This window comes from Rattus norvegicus, chromosome 1 (assembly GCF_036323735.1).
Source record: "Rattus norvegicus strain BN/NHsdMcwi chromosome 1, GRCr8, whole genome shotgun sequence".
In the NCBI taxonomy this organism is placed as follows: domain Eukaryota; kingdom Metazoa; phylum Chordata; class Mammalia; order Rodentia; family Muridae; genus Rattus; species Rattus norvegicus.
The window spans coordinates 224,259,528-224,274,868 of NC_086019.1; the positions used below are offsets into that span (position 1 = coordinate 224,259,528).

Below are 15,341 nucleotides of genomic sequence, written 5' to 3' on the forward strand. Positions count from 1 at the left end.
ACTTATTTAAATATCTAAATTTGGCCCAGCAGCTATGTAATATCCTGAAGAAGTTTCTTTTTTCACGAATTTGAAATAGCGCATGACTTTGTGTCTGTCAGAAGTGTGTTTTGAGGACTTCCATCAGCAGTTACTTTTTCCCTTGGGATGGAACTTCTACTTCACATGTGGAAATTATTTAAGGTTTAGTTTTGATTTTAATTGTGCACAAGCATATATTTGTTCACGTGAGTGCTGACAGGTGAGAGGGATTAGAATCCTCTGGAATTGGAGGGTAGAGGTGATTTTGAGCTGCCTGACAGGGGTGCTAATAATCAAACTCAGGTCCTCTGCATGAGCAGTACATGCTCTTAACCGCTGAGCCACCTCTCCAGGTCTCATTTAGAAATTTATAATTCTTCAGATTTCCTCCCACCCCCATGTAAAACTTCTCATGGATGCTTTTGTTTTGTTTCTAGTTCTTCTATAGCCTTATATGCTAGAATTATAAGTGTGTACCACCACACCCTGCAAATCTTGTCTATGTAAAATTCAGTTCTAAGCTTGGGCATGATCACGAGTTTGCCCCTGGTGTGGTCTACATAGTAAGAATCTGTCTCAGAAACAAACAAAACAGGGCACTGGAGAAATGGCTCAGTGGTCAAGAGTATTTAGTGCTCTTGTAGAGGTCACATGGCCAGTGAATTGCCTGTAACTCTAGCTTCAGGGGAGTTGGCAACCTTTTCTGGCTTCTGGGGCACTCCAGACATATGGTGCTTTCCAGAAGATATATATGCACTAACCAAAACGGAAAAAAATCAATTTATGAATTAATGTTCCCCGAAAAAGTGCCTATATTGAAGATTCTACAGACCAATTAGCACTTCCTGACCATGAAGGGTTGCAATGATGTGGGCTGGGAGCCAAACTTGAATGTTGGACTTTAGTCCTTTAGTAGACAGTTATCACACACCTCTGTGGCTGACCAGACATCCCTTTGGACTATCAGGTAAAACCTTTGTATCATACAGAAGATTTTGAGCTTGCACAAGCTAAGAATGACGTCAGATAACATCTGAAACAGTTTCTCCATGTATCGGTGGTGGCATTATTAAAAGTAGGCATTAACTTATACAACGCTTTTTGTTCTGTGCCTATAGAAATGCATATAGTGTTTCTATAGCAGGATATGCCATTCCAGGGAATCTAAATTTGTATCTCTGGGTCATGGTCATTCATATTTGGTTCACGATAAATTATTTCTTATTCTTTTTATGGTAAAAACTAGGCTTTACATTAACAATTTCTGCAAATTGTTGGGGTTTTTTTGTTTGTTTGATTTTTTTTTAAAACAGTGTCTTAATCTGTAGTCTATGCTGTCTAGGGACTTAACATGTTATCCAGTTTGGCCTCTCAAACTCATGAGTTCTTCTGAGTTCAACTGATTTCAACTGTAAGCCAGCATCCTTAACTATAAAGTGTCCCTGATTACACACACACACACACACACACACACACACACACACACACACACACACACACACACACACACAGAGAGAGAGAGAGAGAGAGAGAGAGAGAGAGAGAGAGAGAGAGAGAGTTGGGCACTGTGTCCTAGATTCTGGAAAAAGACAGTAGCCACCAGAGCGAGTGACCGGATTTTGCATACACACAGGTAATCAAACAGGATCGCAAGGTAAGGTGAAGAAACTATGTACATACAGAGTATCTACATAGAAGACCCATGAGGCCATGACCTAGGAAGACCTCCCAGGAGGGATGATAGGAAAGCACAACTTTAAAGGATGACTAGAATTTTCCTTCTGGTCAAGGCTGCAAAAACAACTTCCCAGGAGGGTGACCAACACATGCTGAAGGATGTGAGGAACACCATGGTATTCCAAGAGCCCAGAAGCAATTTGGTGCTGTGGGAGTATTAGTGGAGAAGCTGAGAGATCGGGAGGGACCAGGGAAACTGTGGGTGAGGAGTTTAAAGACAAGTTAGGAGCAAGTGCACAGAAACTGAACGTCATTCACATAAGAGCATCCTGAAATCGACCTTGTTGAAATATACGGTCTGTGGTGTTGTTCAGGCTTTCCTGAAGCACTCGATAACACAAGTTGGCTTTGTTCTCATGACAGTCCTCCTATCTCACCATCCTGTGTGCTAGAATTACAAGCACAAGGCACTATGACTAACTTCAAAAATTATTATTGTTGTTGTTGTTATTGGTGGTGGTGGTGGTGTGTGTGCAAAGGTCAGAGACAACTTTACAAAATGCAGTTTTCTCCATTCACCATTGTCAAGCCTGCACAAGAGCTGAGCCATCTCATGGGGTTGGTCTCTGTCTGTCTCTCCTCTTTTCTCCTGACCCGATACTCTATTTCTCTTTTTCAGTTTCCTGAGTGCCGAGATTACAGCCTGCATCAGCCTGTCTACTCCTACATGACTTTTGCTAGCAGGAGTGAGGAAGAACATGGAGAAAGATTGGAATTCAGTAACACTAGGGATGAGGCAGTGGTAATGGGACTGAAAGAGACTGGACCACTTTATTGGAGAGTGAATTCATCAGTGGTAACACTTGCTCAGCATTGGGTGTAGATACATTAAGCAGACGCAACCCAGATTGCCTACCATTCTGCATGTTATTTGGGACAGCATAATACCATGCCCAGAAAAGTGCTCAGGAATAGTCCCTTAAGTAGCAAGCAGCATTCTTTGCTCTTGATTTCACTTTACTTACAATTTGAAACTCCTTTGGGGGAGCCAGAATCATCTGAGCTTTTCACTCAGTCTCCTGCTGCATTTCTAGTTCTTCACATTTTCAAGTTATTTGCAAGCAAAAAATGGAAAGGTGTTTTCCAACCACATGTTTATCCATTAGGGCAGTGGCTAGCACAGAATTCAAAGGCAATTTGAGAAGAATGCATTGTGACCACAAAGACAGGCTGGATCTTAATCACACACAGGCCACAAGGTGTCTTTCTTTGTGGTTCACAAAGAGAAACAACACTATTTATTTTATTTTATTTTATTTTTTTTGTATTTCAAGAGTGCACATACTTGTCAGCACAGATATTTTTCTTGGGAAAATGGTTTTGTAGGCTACTGAGAGCAGCTCAGCCTGCGTCTACTTTCTCAAGAGAGACGAATGACATGTGCAATCAGAATTGCTTGTTTCTCTAGTTGGACTCTGGAATTACATAGCAAGGGATGGACTCTTCCATTGATCTGAAGGTGATCCTTTAAAGCTGCCTTAATGGTTGAAAAGAGACCAATCAAAAGGATTCTGGAGAGATCATTTTAAATGATCAAAAATTTGGGAACTTCAGCCTAAGTGTACGTGATTCACATGATGTGTGAAGAGTTTGATGCCACCTGTTGCTTGATTCGGGGACCCCTTATTTTTAACGGCCACCAAGAGGATGTTATTTCATGACATGTGACAATGACTTGAAACTCAGGTGTTAGTGTCCATAAGAAAAGTGTTACTGGAGCTCAGTTTACACGTTAATTTTGTACTGGTCTCATGAATGCTCCCATGGCAGGTCCAAGCAATCCTGACAAAGGCCTTTTAGCTCAGAAAGTCTGAAAAGAAACCTGGATGTTGGCCGCAAGTCTTTAGTGGTCTGTGTCCCAAGGGCTTTTCTCTCAAGAGACAAACATTAGCACTGGAATTTCCAGTAAGTGTTATTTACATTCACAGATGTTACTATAGGATGTAGGATAACTGTCAGAATAAATAATAGTTCTATTGTATTTAGGATGCCTGCTTTCACACTGTCAGTGAAGCACAGTTATTAAGAGTACACGCTTTAAGGTCGTTCTTAGTCCTTGAATCTTGATCAGTTGTCTGCGACCTTGAGCTAAGTGGCTTAGACTTTTTTTGAAGTGTCAGATTTTCTACGAAAATAAGGGATGGATGGTAACATTTGGTAGATTTGTTAAGTAGGACGTGAGTGAGGCATGCTAATTAGCCTAGTGCCTGGTGTGCGGTAGGTGTGGGATTCATTGGGTTATGATTGTCATCAACCGATGATGTCACCGTCACTTTTTGGAGCTTGTGTCATTTTGCACTCAGTGCCCTCACTAGGAACTACTATTTTCAGAAAAAGTGTTCACACAGTTTTCCACTCTGTGGAAGAAAAGTTGAGGAAGCCTCGGAACAAAACGGATTGCAGGAGTGAAAAGATCTGTGTGCACATCTTAGAATGTTTGTGCAGATGGGAATTGTTTTTAAGGTTAGGCTCTGGCTCACCTTTTCTTATGGAGGGTCCAAGCTTCTGTGATGACTCATTGATGACAGCTTTGGTCTGATTTAGCAGCTGAAGTCTTTATTTAATTTTTGAGAGTGAGTGAAATTTTTTTGTCTTTTGGGTTAGGTTACTATTACAATTTTTCTTTTATTATTTCCTACCAAAGAAGCTCTTAGAAAATCACAAGGGGGAGAGTTTTGGAAGCAATTTCCTTCCTTCTGGCCCTGGTGCTGCCTTCCCTCTATCTGAGCTTTCCTCGGCTCTTGGATCATTATGGTTCTGGGTTCCTGCGAAGGAGGAGCCCGGGCCCAGGGAGTCTGTGGTCTGTCAGCTATGAGGCTGTGTCAGCTATGAGGCTGCTAATCCTCTCACTTTAGATGTGCTCTAAGCAGTCAAGGAGAGCTGGATGCTTTTCAGGAGCACTGTTAAAGAAACTACAAGTCCCTTTTCTTCGTCTTCACGGATTTTTTAAAAAACACAATTGAAAGGGGACAGATCTCCCACCCCAGCCCCAACAATTCCCATCTCCCCTCTATTTAGTCAAATATCAGAATTCCAGAAGGTAGTAGCAGTTGTGGGGGGGTCTCCAAGTACAGTTTGAAAGCAGAATCCTTACGGTCTTCTCCATCCACTTTAAAAATCACCTTAGAATGTTCAACAGATCTCATTTCTTTCCGCCTCCTGCTTTTAATGTCTTGACATACTATGGAGGAAAATGCCTTCGAATTCTCCCCTTGCAGGATCTGTTCATTGCACTCAGCTAATCAAAAGCAGCACAGCAGACTCCAGCATCCTTACATATTCAGGTTGGATGCAAGGTAAGGACAAAACAAACACTCTCGGACCTCAGCCAATGTATTGGTAGCTCCCAGCAGGGTTGAGAGCTCTGAGGATCAGGAAGGGGTGGGGGGCGGGGGACTGTTTACTGGTAAGAGTAGCTCTCATCATCGTACTCCAACTCATCATCTTCTGCCTCATCCAGCAGCCCGTACTTGAACTTCCGGTAAACAGTGCCATCTTGGCCCATATAGACGATGTCATCCTCATCATCTTCATCGTAGTCTCGGTCCCTGTACTCAATCACCTGGTCCTCGTCGAGATAGCTGCTCCTGTAGGAGGAGTATGACACGGTGGGTTCTGCCAGCTTTTCGTAGCGCCCCTTTGCCACAGGTTGGCTTCGGGACTTCCGCCACACGACCACAGCAGCCCCCAACAGCAGCAGCAGCATGGCGCCTGAGGTCACCAGCAGAGCAGTCTTGGTGTGCTCATGGAACACAGTGTCGTCGCTGGCTGGAAGGATGCACTCATCTGATGGAAGGCCATCCCAGAGGAAGCAGCAAAGGGGAAAAAAGAAACAAAATTGGGGAAATCAAACTGTGAAGTAAGTGACTCTTTACATCTAAAATGGTAGAATCATTTGTTTTTCATTTTCTTAGTAGGCAACTGCCTTACAAAAACTTAGTACGTATCCCCACGAAGTCCTAGTCCACGTCTGATCAACCAATGCTCCTAGAATGCTAAGTTTAAAATCGAGAAGGGACCCCAGATCTCTGTTTCCTGGACCAGTCTCTAAAGATCCAAACTTCTCAGTGATTCTTCGATTCCTGAGAAAAGGGTTTTTGTTTTTTTGTTTTTCCTTTAGCTATCACTAAACAAGAACTCTGATTTTTTTTTTTTTTTGCCCTAAAATGGAATTAACTCTCTAACTACCTTTTAGACTGGCCCAACATGACTCTCCCACCCTTCAAGAACCAGAAAGCATAATTTATAAAGCCCACAGACTCTTAGTCATTTGTGGCCTTGGAAAACTTTGGAACTAATTTGTTGTGGTAGATGAGAACTGGTTTACAAAACAACTGGATTTTCCAACCTATTAACTTCAAATTCAGGTGGGATTCTGGAACCAAGTTCTCTGATCACTGTGTTTGGTTTTCTTGGACATTCTTGGTACTCCCAAGGGGGAATATTTACTCTATTATCTTAACATCCTGACTACCATCTTAAATGACAAGGGATTTATAGCATAATTGAAAAAATTGAATCCCAGAATCCTGCCCTTTCTTAATCAAAGCTTACACACACACACACACACACACACACACACACACACACACTCAGAACCAGACAGGACCAAAAAATAATTCACCACAGAAAAAAGAGTTATATTCATTCATTCATTCATTCACTCACTCATTCAGTATGACTTGAGTAGCTTAACTAATTTTATTTCCCTTTCTTTTGTAGTCTACCATATAGTAGGGAAAAGCGGGTATGAAACAGCTCAGTTGGTTGTAGAAATTTTAATACGTGGTAGTCTCTTCCTCACCTGCCCCTCCATTCCCCGCTTTCTCTCACATTCTCTACCCCTCCTCAGGAACCTTGCAACCATTTCTGCAACTGAGTAACCCAGTGACTGATACCACCCACCATGCCATCCCTGATGTTTAATGGGGTTTCTATTTTATTCTAACAGGATTTGCTCATCAAGCAAAACTGTTTCCTCTAAAGTAGCAGTATTATCCTTATTGTATTTAACATTACCTCTGTTAACACATTGTCCTCTGGAGGAAGTAGGGTCATACTAGAGGGGCAGATTAGTAATCTGTCCGTGGAATGTGGTTCCTGAGGCAGGAGGATCTATCCTGGACCTTTGGAGGATGTTTTCTTTTCAGGGTGCTGGGTGCACTCATATTTTACTATCTTTGGTATTAGGTCACTGGCCCGGGGCCAGCCTCTACCACTTGGTTTCTCTGTAGGAGGAAGCTGTCTCAGTAACAAAGGTACAATTAAGCTTGAATATCTAGGCTCTTTATTTCTTCTCATATATATATATATATATATATATATATATATTATAGTAACTTTCTACCATGGACTTCATCCTCAGCTCAAGAAGATTTCCTTCCTCCCTCCCTCCTTCCCTCCCTCCCTCCCTCCTTTCTTTCTTTCTTTCTTTCTTTCTTTCTTTCTTTCTTTCTTTCTTTCTTTCATTCTTTGTAGGGTTGCCCAAGATAGTTTTTAGAAAACAGGAAAAATGATTAAGTTCTTTCTTAGAACAAACATCCAGAAACTGCTCTCAAGAAGTCTCTGGTTCGGGTTTCATTTAAACACATTGATGTAATGAGGGCTGTTGCTCTCTGCTCTGCATCAGACTCTGCAGGGAAGTGTAGATGAGGATCTGGAGAAACCAGTTGCTCTTGGTGTGTAGGAAAGCTGAGGAAGAAGAGGATTAGTTCTCGGAAAGGTGATCCCTGTAAACTAAGTGAAAGGCTGAAATAAAGAGTTAAATCCATGGCTGATATTAGTTATGACCCTCAGATTTACTTTATTTACAAATGGACAAACATAATGTTTATTGGTTTTGGTGGTGCATGATACATCTGACTCCCATGGAAGAGGTCTATTTCTGGAGGAAAAATGTATTTTAAGAGTATGTTTTCCACACAGAAAGGATCACTCCATTCAGAAACCTTAAGTTTTATTTTGTTTGAAGATTTACTCACTTTTATTTTTCATGTGTAAGAACTGCTTACATTGGTGGTTCAGTGGTAGAATTTTGCAGGGTACATGTGTATAGGAGTGTTTTCCCTACATGCATGTATGTGTCCTCCATGGGTGTCTAGTGCCTCAGGGAACCAGAGTCTCCTAAAACTGGAGTTCCACACACAGCAAGCAGCCACATGGATGCTCTTAAAACCTGAGCCATCTCCAGGCCCTCAGCTCTTTCTAACTTTTAATATACATGGATGGAGTTGGAGGATAATTGAAGACTTGGAATTGGTAAAGTCGTTTCATTTATTCAGTAATATCTTATTTCTAAAATGCTTCAAATCTCTAATGAAATGGCTAGATTTGAGCTAGATTAGAATGAGTTTCAGCAGAACCAAGATAACCAATTTCTTTCCCCCTTCCCCTTAGGAGCAAAGATAAAAAAGAAACAAAATATGTTTATAAAGATCAAATTCTAGACTTTGTTAAGATGGGGGCAGCATAACTGTGGAATAATAAGAAGCTTTGGGGCTTTGTAGTCTAGCGGGCCCATACTCAGAGTCCAGTTGAGCATCTGCGGTGTGCACGTGGGTATGTGATTTTTCTTAAAAATATGAAGTCTAGTCTCAAAACATTGAGGTAGCTCTGGATGGTCTCTTTCAATTTAGCTGAGAGTGGCTCTAAACTCTTGATCTTTCTACCTCTACCTCCTAAGTGTTTAGGTTATACACAGGTACCATTAAGCCTGGCTCCAGACGAGCCTCTTTCCTATTGCTGTGAATCCAACCTTTGGTCCTCTGTCTTGTTGTTGCTAAAGTGGGGCTTGATTGATTAGGCTTTGAACCTGAGATATCTCCCCAAAGACTTGGGGCCTTGGTTGCTAGTTGATGAATTTATGGGGAGTGACAGATCCTGAGGATTCGACCTATTCAACAGGTAAATCTGTTGATGGATGTATAATGAGATGACATTACTTGGAGGTGGTGAAAAATGGCTTCTAGTTGGAAGAAATGGGTTACTGGGGCAAGACGGGTTTTCTCAAACGACTCTGCTTCCTGACTGCCACGTGGTGAGCTGCGATGCTCTACCACATGCTTTCTGCCATGAGGCTGAGCAGCTCACCGTTGCCTAGAAACGACATTACTAAGTGACCATGAACTTAAATCTCCGATATCGCGAGCCAAAATAGACCCTCCTTTAAATAGTTCTCCTCAGGTATCTGTCACAGTGATGACAACAAACCCAATTTGTGAACCAGGAGGTTTCAAGTAGGTAGGCCCACAGCAGGTGCTTTGTGAATCATTCACACTCCTCCCACTTTGCCCGTCAGCTTTCTGAGCCATTTTCCCGGAGGCTGCCCCGCCTGCCCTCACCTGTGGAACTCTGGCAGTCACAGCAGTCCTGGGATCTGTGGGGGTGGGAAGCATTGCAGCAACGGAGGCAGCGGCTGTCATCCATTTGCAGCAGCAGGCCAGCTGAGCACCCAGTGCAGTTTTTGCTGCCGGGACCCTTGCATTCCATGCAGCTCTCATGGCATTTTTTACAGTTAAAATTTTCTCCCTGTTAAGAACAGGAAAGAGGTGTTTTTTTTTTTTTTTTGTTTTTGTTTTTGTTTTTTTTTTTGGTTCTTTTTTCGGAGCTGGGGACGGAACCCAGGGCCTTGCGCTTCCTAGGTAAGCGCTCTACCACTGAGCTAAATCCCCAGCCCCGAGGTGTTTTTTTTTTTGAGTGCAAAGGTTTTAACTAGGTTCTCACATGGCTGTTTTCTCTTGTCTCTATAAATAGGGAAGAGTGTGATTGATTAATGGTGGCGTGGGTGTTCTAGTCCATTTTATCTGTGCTGGGCAAAAGACCAAACCAACTGTGTACAATTGGAGGAAACCTTAGTTGGACCCTGACCTCTGAGTCAAGCTAGGAATTGTAGTAGGAGAATTACAGGCTTCTGGAGGGTTTTGTAACAATGTAACAAGCTAAAAGGCGGCCTGGTCAAAGACCAGTTGTGTCTAACTTTGCCACACACCTTTGCAGTCTAGACATTTACAAATCCTGCACTTTGCAAAAGCAATATTCCAGGCATTGGCTAATTACTAATTCCTTCTCAGAATCTAGATTTGCTAAAGCTGAGGTCACTACTCCCACTTGGCAACGGCAGGAACAGGGAAGAATGGCAGTGGTTCCCTTCTTAGCGTTTTCCAGTTTGATACTTTTCCCAGCACTTTGTATTCGTCAGCACGTAGGTGGCACATTGGTTTCCATTTTTTACTTTTGTGTCTATGTGTAGTTTTTTCTTGTTGTTGGTGTGTGTGTGTATGTATGTATGTATGTATGTATCTATCTATCTATCTATCTATCTATCTATCTATCTATCTATCTATCTATCATCTATCATCTATCTACCTAGGGTCTTCCCTTGTAGCCTGGGCTGGCTTCAAATGCATGATCCTCCTGCCCCTGTGCTCAGCCTCCTGAATGCTGGGATTCAATATCTACTTTGCCTGAGGCTAGTGCTGTGCTTTTTTTTGGCCCTTACTCTTTCATATTTGTTACCTGCTTGACTTCTATGGTTCCTAGATCCTTGTGCCCAGACTCAGAATATAATTGTTGGTTATAACTTAGACAATTAAAACTCATTGGAAGAGGGTTCAAAGTCCATGGCAACAACTCTCTCCTTCAATGCTAGAAATATGGGTTAGGGAAAGACACCCCATTTGAACAACAACAGCAGCAACAACAATAGTATTGGTGTGTGTGTATGTGTGTGTATACAAATGCTTATGTAGGCATGCTTGCAGAGGTCAGAGGATAACTTTAGGAGCTGTTTCTCTCCTTCCACCATGATGTTTGAGGATTACACTCAAGTTGCTCACGCAGCAAGCACTTTTACCTACTGAACCATGTTAGTGGCCCAGAAGATACTGTTTTCCTGTACATCTGTAACTTCAGCGGAACGGGTGAGGAGATGCTCAGTGACAGAGCACTTGCCATGTGTGTGCCATGTGTGTTCCATGTGTATGTCATGTGTGTGCCAGGCACCGGCACCACTGAAAATAAATACAGAGAAAGAACAGAAAAAGAGGAGTTGCCTTTCTTGAAGCATTTGGGAGTATCTATGATGCCGATAGAGTGTTTCCAGATGTTCTTCTCAAATCTTCTGGGTGCGGTTCTACCTATGCTCCTATGTGATCATCAGTAAATTCTTTTTTTTTTTTTCTTTTTCCCCTGGAGCTGAGGATCGAACCCAGGGCCTTGTGCTTGCTAGGCAAGCACTCTACCACTGAGCTAAATCCCCAACCCCATCAGTAAATTCTTTAACTTCTTGGAGCCTGCTTCTCTGAACTTTAATTTCCATGTCAGAATTCAAATGTGCTGATCTATTTTGGTTTCACCATTGATGTATTTTCTTAGGGTTTCAAGTCCAGAAACAACCAAGAAGTGAATGGACTCAGGAAATCGGTGGCTCCCAGGAAACTGGTTAACCTATACTCGCTGCAAGATGTAGAGGAAACAGAAAGGAGGGCCAGCAAGCTTCTGCCTGTGTTCACGTACGTGTCTGACCAGACAGCCAGAAAGAGGAGAGTTTGTGTTTCTGTTGTAATCAGGGACTGAGCTTCCTCTGTGGTCATAGAGAGTGGCTATAGGGCTCGGGTTATCTTAGATCCTTCCAGTTCCCGTGAATCAAGTAGGAGGTGAAGTTTGGTCGCTTGGCCATTTTATGGATGAAAGAGATGGTTCAGTGTTAAATGTATGCTGTGCAGAGCGTAGTGATATGTAGGCCATTTTCACTTCCCAGAAAAACATGTGGGAAATGAACTCCACAAGCGTGGGAATGGGAGAGCATACACCAACCCCAGGTCTCAGTACCTTTCCGTCTCTGTACTCCCCTACGATACATTCTGGGGTGCAAATTCCTTTCAGAAGGTGGTAGCTCCACACACAGGATAAGCAATTCCACGCCTCCTTTCCTGAGAGAGAGAGAGAGAGAGAGAGAGAGAGAGAGAGAGTGAGAGAGATCACATTATGAGACAGATTTCAGATTCTAATCTCTGCCTTGATGTCAGAGCACTTGGGAGTAAGGAAAATGTCAAGTAAATTGAAGCTGAAAGGTGACCGAGGATATGACAAGTGTCTACCAGACAAAGCAAAGACTTACGGAATGCAAAGTCTCATCCCGGAGACTCTCAATCTGAACACTGAGAATTTGAGGATGAGAGATTGTGTGTCTCAAAATGATTTCTAGAAAATGAGAGATCACGTGGAATGCTTCTGAAATGGCAGGGGCCAGGGGGTAACCTGTGGTAGACCCCTGCCCAGCATGCACAAGGAAGGCCCTGGGGTTCCGTCTCCAGCTGGAAAAGGAACGTTCATGAAACCTTTCTTTCTTCTCCTATCATCAAACGCTTGTTTCCTTGAGGATTTGAAATCCCCTTCCCCAGATAGTTTGAAATATGCATTATTATATATGTAGCCTCCCTGCTGTGTGGCAGGCTGGCAGACCTGTGTGACTGGAACTAGGGAGTGCTGCCTTTCCAATTTGGCTGAAGCCCAGACCCTGGGTAGTATTCACTGGAGTGTGTCAGCCTTGCTGGAAACCAGTGAGTTTATTTTCATGTTTTCCTTTGCTGTGTTGTAAGCCCTGAACACCTAGGGATCCGGGATCTTTCACAAAGGACTAAGTTCCTGGGTATTTTCTGTTTTTTTCAAGGCTAAGAGACTCTGCCTATTACTGTTTCTAGGCTGGAAAGACAGAGCTTTTTAACATTTCCTTAAAATTCAGAACAGCTCACCATCTGCTTTGTCTTACACTGACCTCACCTATTTTCATCCTTTTTCCCCCAAACCAGCCCTGGGTATTCAACTCATGCAGGGCAGCCCTGGGATTCAGCTGTGAGGTGCAATGGATAGAAAGAGGCATCTTGAGAGAGTTCAGGGTTTATACTGTGCAGGGAGGATAAATCAGAAGGTGAGTGGTTAAAGGAGGGAAACAGCTAACTCCAGAGGCAGCAGCTGCACACACTGGTATAGATTAGGTACGTGCGTGGTCCACCTCCCTGCTACTCAGTGCTTCAGAATGGTATTTCTCTTCCCTCCCTATCCTCCTTCCCTCCCCCTTCCTCTCCCCTTTTTGTCCCCTCCCTGACTTGCCTCCCTTCTCCCTCCTGTTCCCACCCTCTTTTTCTTTTCCCAATGGGTGTCACCCAGGCTGACTTCAACCTTCCATGATCCTCCTGCCTCCACCTTCTAAGTGCTGGAGTTAAAGGTGTGTGCCCCCATGGTCATCAAATTGCTTTCTTCTGAACAACTAAAATTACTGTCTAGTCAAAAGTGGATGAAGCACAGACACGCTGCTCCTTCAGATTGCCAACTTTTTCCAGATTTGTTTCCCATGTCCTCCTTAGCATGGCAGTTAATGTTTCAGAAAAATTTTAACCTTTTTTTCTCTATTTAATTTATAGCCTAAGGTTGGAAGAAATCCCTAACGTTTGTAATCTGTGCATTTCAAAATCAGAGTTAGCCCAAGATCTACCAGGTAGCAAAGGGTACCTGTGGTATTCGAAGGTCAGCAGAAGGGAGGAAAACAGAGGCAGGAAATGGCTAGCAGTGAGCTCCAGGTCCAGTCAGGAAGACAAAGAAGAATCCCAAATGTGGGCTTTCTCCCGATCCACCCAGTGCTGCCAGTCACCCCCGAATCCTGTCTTGGGGATCCTGTGTTGATGAACTTGAGAAAGAAATGCTTGAAGCTGCCTTAATTTGGTAGGAAATCTCAAGTCCAGTAGAGAAGGGTAGAGTTCTTACAGCCATCCTCTGACATCATAAATGATGTCTCCAATCCATACCAAAACGTTCAAATATGGTTTGTGCTTTGTTTTGATGTGCCCATGTTAAGGCACATCAACTTACCTAATGATGGTCCTCCCTTGGCTCACTGTACAACACTAATGGGTAGAAACTAGGGCTGTCAGGCTTAGCAAATGGCAATCCAGTTATTTATTGGCCTCTTATTTTTTACCACAGTTCTGTGTGAATGTGATTAGGTACTTTTAAATTGCTTGCTTCTTTGACTTCCTCTGCTATTAAGATGAACCATAACCTGGAGCTGTGAGTTAAGATCAACGCTTCCTCCTTGCTGGGGTATTTTATTTTATTCTATTTTTTTTTAATTTTATCACAGCAACAGTTTCTGAAAACAAAAACAAGAACGGAAATTACACAAAGTAAACTACCCTCGTTTCCAGGAATCTGGATATCCAAGATGACTGGGTAAGTGTTTGTAAAGTAAATAAACAGGTGAATGGATACCCAGAATTGTAAGGGAACACCGGAGGGAAGGCTGGGGAAGGGCTTTTGAAAAAGCAAGCTGAGTGTAATGGAGCAGAAAGCAGTCCTGGCAGAACCGACTGAAGGAGTCAGTACTCTGGAGAGGCAGGAGGCAGGGTTGGTTCAGATTTAGAATAAGTAACTGGGCTTGCATTTGAAGACGGAGTAAGGGGTAGCAAGGGATGGGGATGGATGTGAGGAACGCCTGTGGAGGGAGAGCCTCAGCGGCAGATATCGAACAGACTAAAACCAGTGCAGGAATGAATGCTATTATCTGCATCCTATTATCTGTCTTGCAGGATCCATCTGACAGCATGGAGGATTGGATGGCCACTAGGTGGCTCATAGCGGGGACAGGAAAGACCACTTAGCTAACTGGTACTAACTGGTGATTCAAGCAGCAAACTGTGAGAGCAGAAACCAAGTTATAATGTCGAGAATGACTAAGAGAGGGGAGGTATTTAAGGTGTCATGACTTAGAGACAAACCGTGGAGACCTAGGGATCAAGAAGAGAAAAGGAGGGGCTGGGGATTTAGCTCAGTGGTAGAGCACTTACCTAGGAAGCGCAAGGCCCTGGGTTCGGTCCCCAGCTCCGAAAAAAAGAACCAAAAAAAAAAAAAAAAAAAAAGAAGAAGAAGAGAAAAGGATAATGCCAGGTTACTGTGCCAGGCAAGGGGAATGCTTAGTAAAGTCGTTCATCAAGGTAAGAAACAGGAAAAGGTGGTCTGAGAAAAGAGTGAGGGTATCTATTGGACATCTAATGTGAGATAATCAGCTAGAAATTCAATGTGTGGAAGAATGGAGTCATTAAAACTATTTATTAGAAGTAGACACATTCATCAAGACAATGATGATAATGACAGGGTATGGTGGCAATCATTTGTAATCTCAGCATTAGGGAGGCTAAGGTAGGAGGATTGTGAGGTCAAGGCAAGCCTGGTCTACACACACACACACACACACACACACACACACACACACACACACACACAGAGTGAGAAACAAAAATACATGCATGCACATGTGCATACACGAACACGCAAAAGTCCCAAACTCAATCAGATTGACCTTTGCTTCGTCCAAGAATATAAATAACTCAAGGCTTTTGAATTAGCAGAGTGAGCTTGGGCCACAGTTTAGTACACAATGTTCTAAGAAAATGTTTACCCTATAATTACACATATACATCTAAAAATTAAATGTAGAGCTGGAGACATGGCTCAGCACTTAAGAACAATGGTTGCTCTTCCAGAGGATGGGGACTTGATTCCCAGCACCCACTTCATTGCTCCCAACCTTC

At 43.0% G+C, this 15,341-nt stretch overlaps 1 protein-coding gene across 4 annotated transcripts in view; it reads right to left on the reverse strand.

The window, feature by feature from the left end:
• Positions 1-4,295: 4,295 nt before the first annotated feature.
• Pcsk5 (proprotein convertase subtilisin/kexin type 5) overlaps positions 4,296-15,341 on the reverse strand; it is a 430,528-nt gene continuing 419,482 nt past the window's right edge. For all 4 annotated transcript variants that reach the window (XM_039109729.2, XM_039109692.2, XM_039109772.2 and 1 more), the window contains 3 exons: positions 11,587-11,687; positions 9,099-9,285; positions 4,296-5,544 (listed from right to left, as the gene is read on the reverse strand). In XM_039109729.2, the coding sequence (XP_038965657.1) occupies positions 5,159-5,544; positions 9,099-9,285; positions 11,587-11,687 (674 nt within the window). In that variant the 3' untranslated portion in view covers positions 4,296-5,158. The remainder of the gene's footprint in view (positions 5,545-9,098; positions 9,286-11,586; positions 11,688-15,341) is intronic.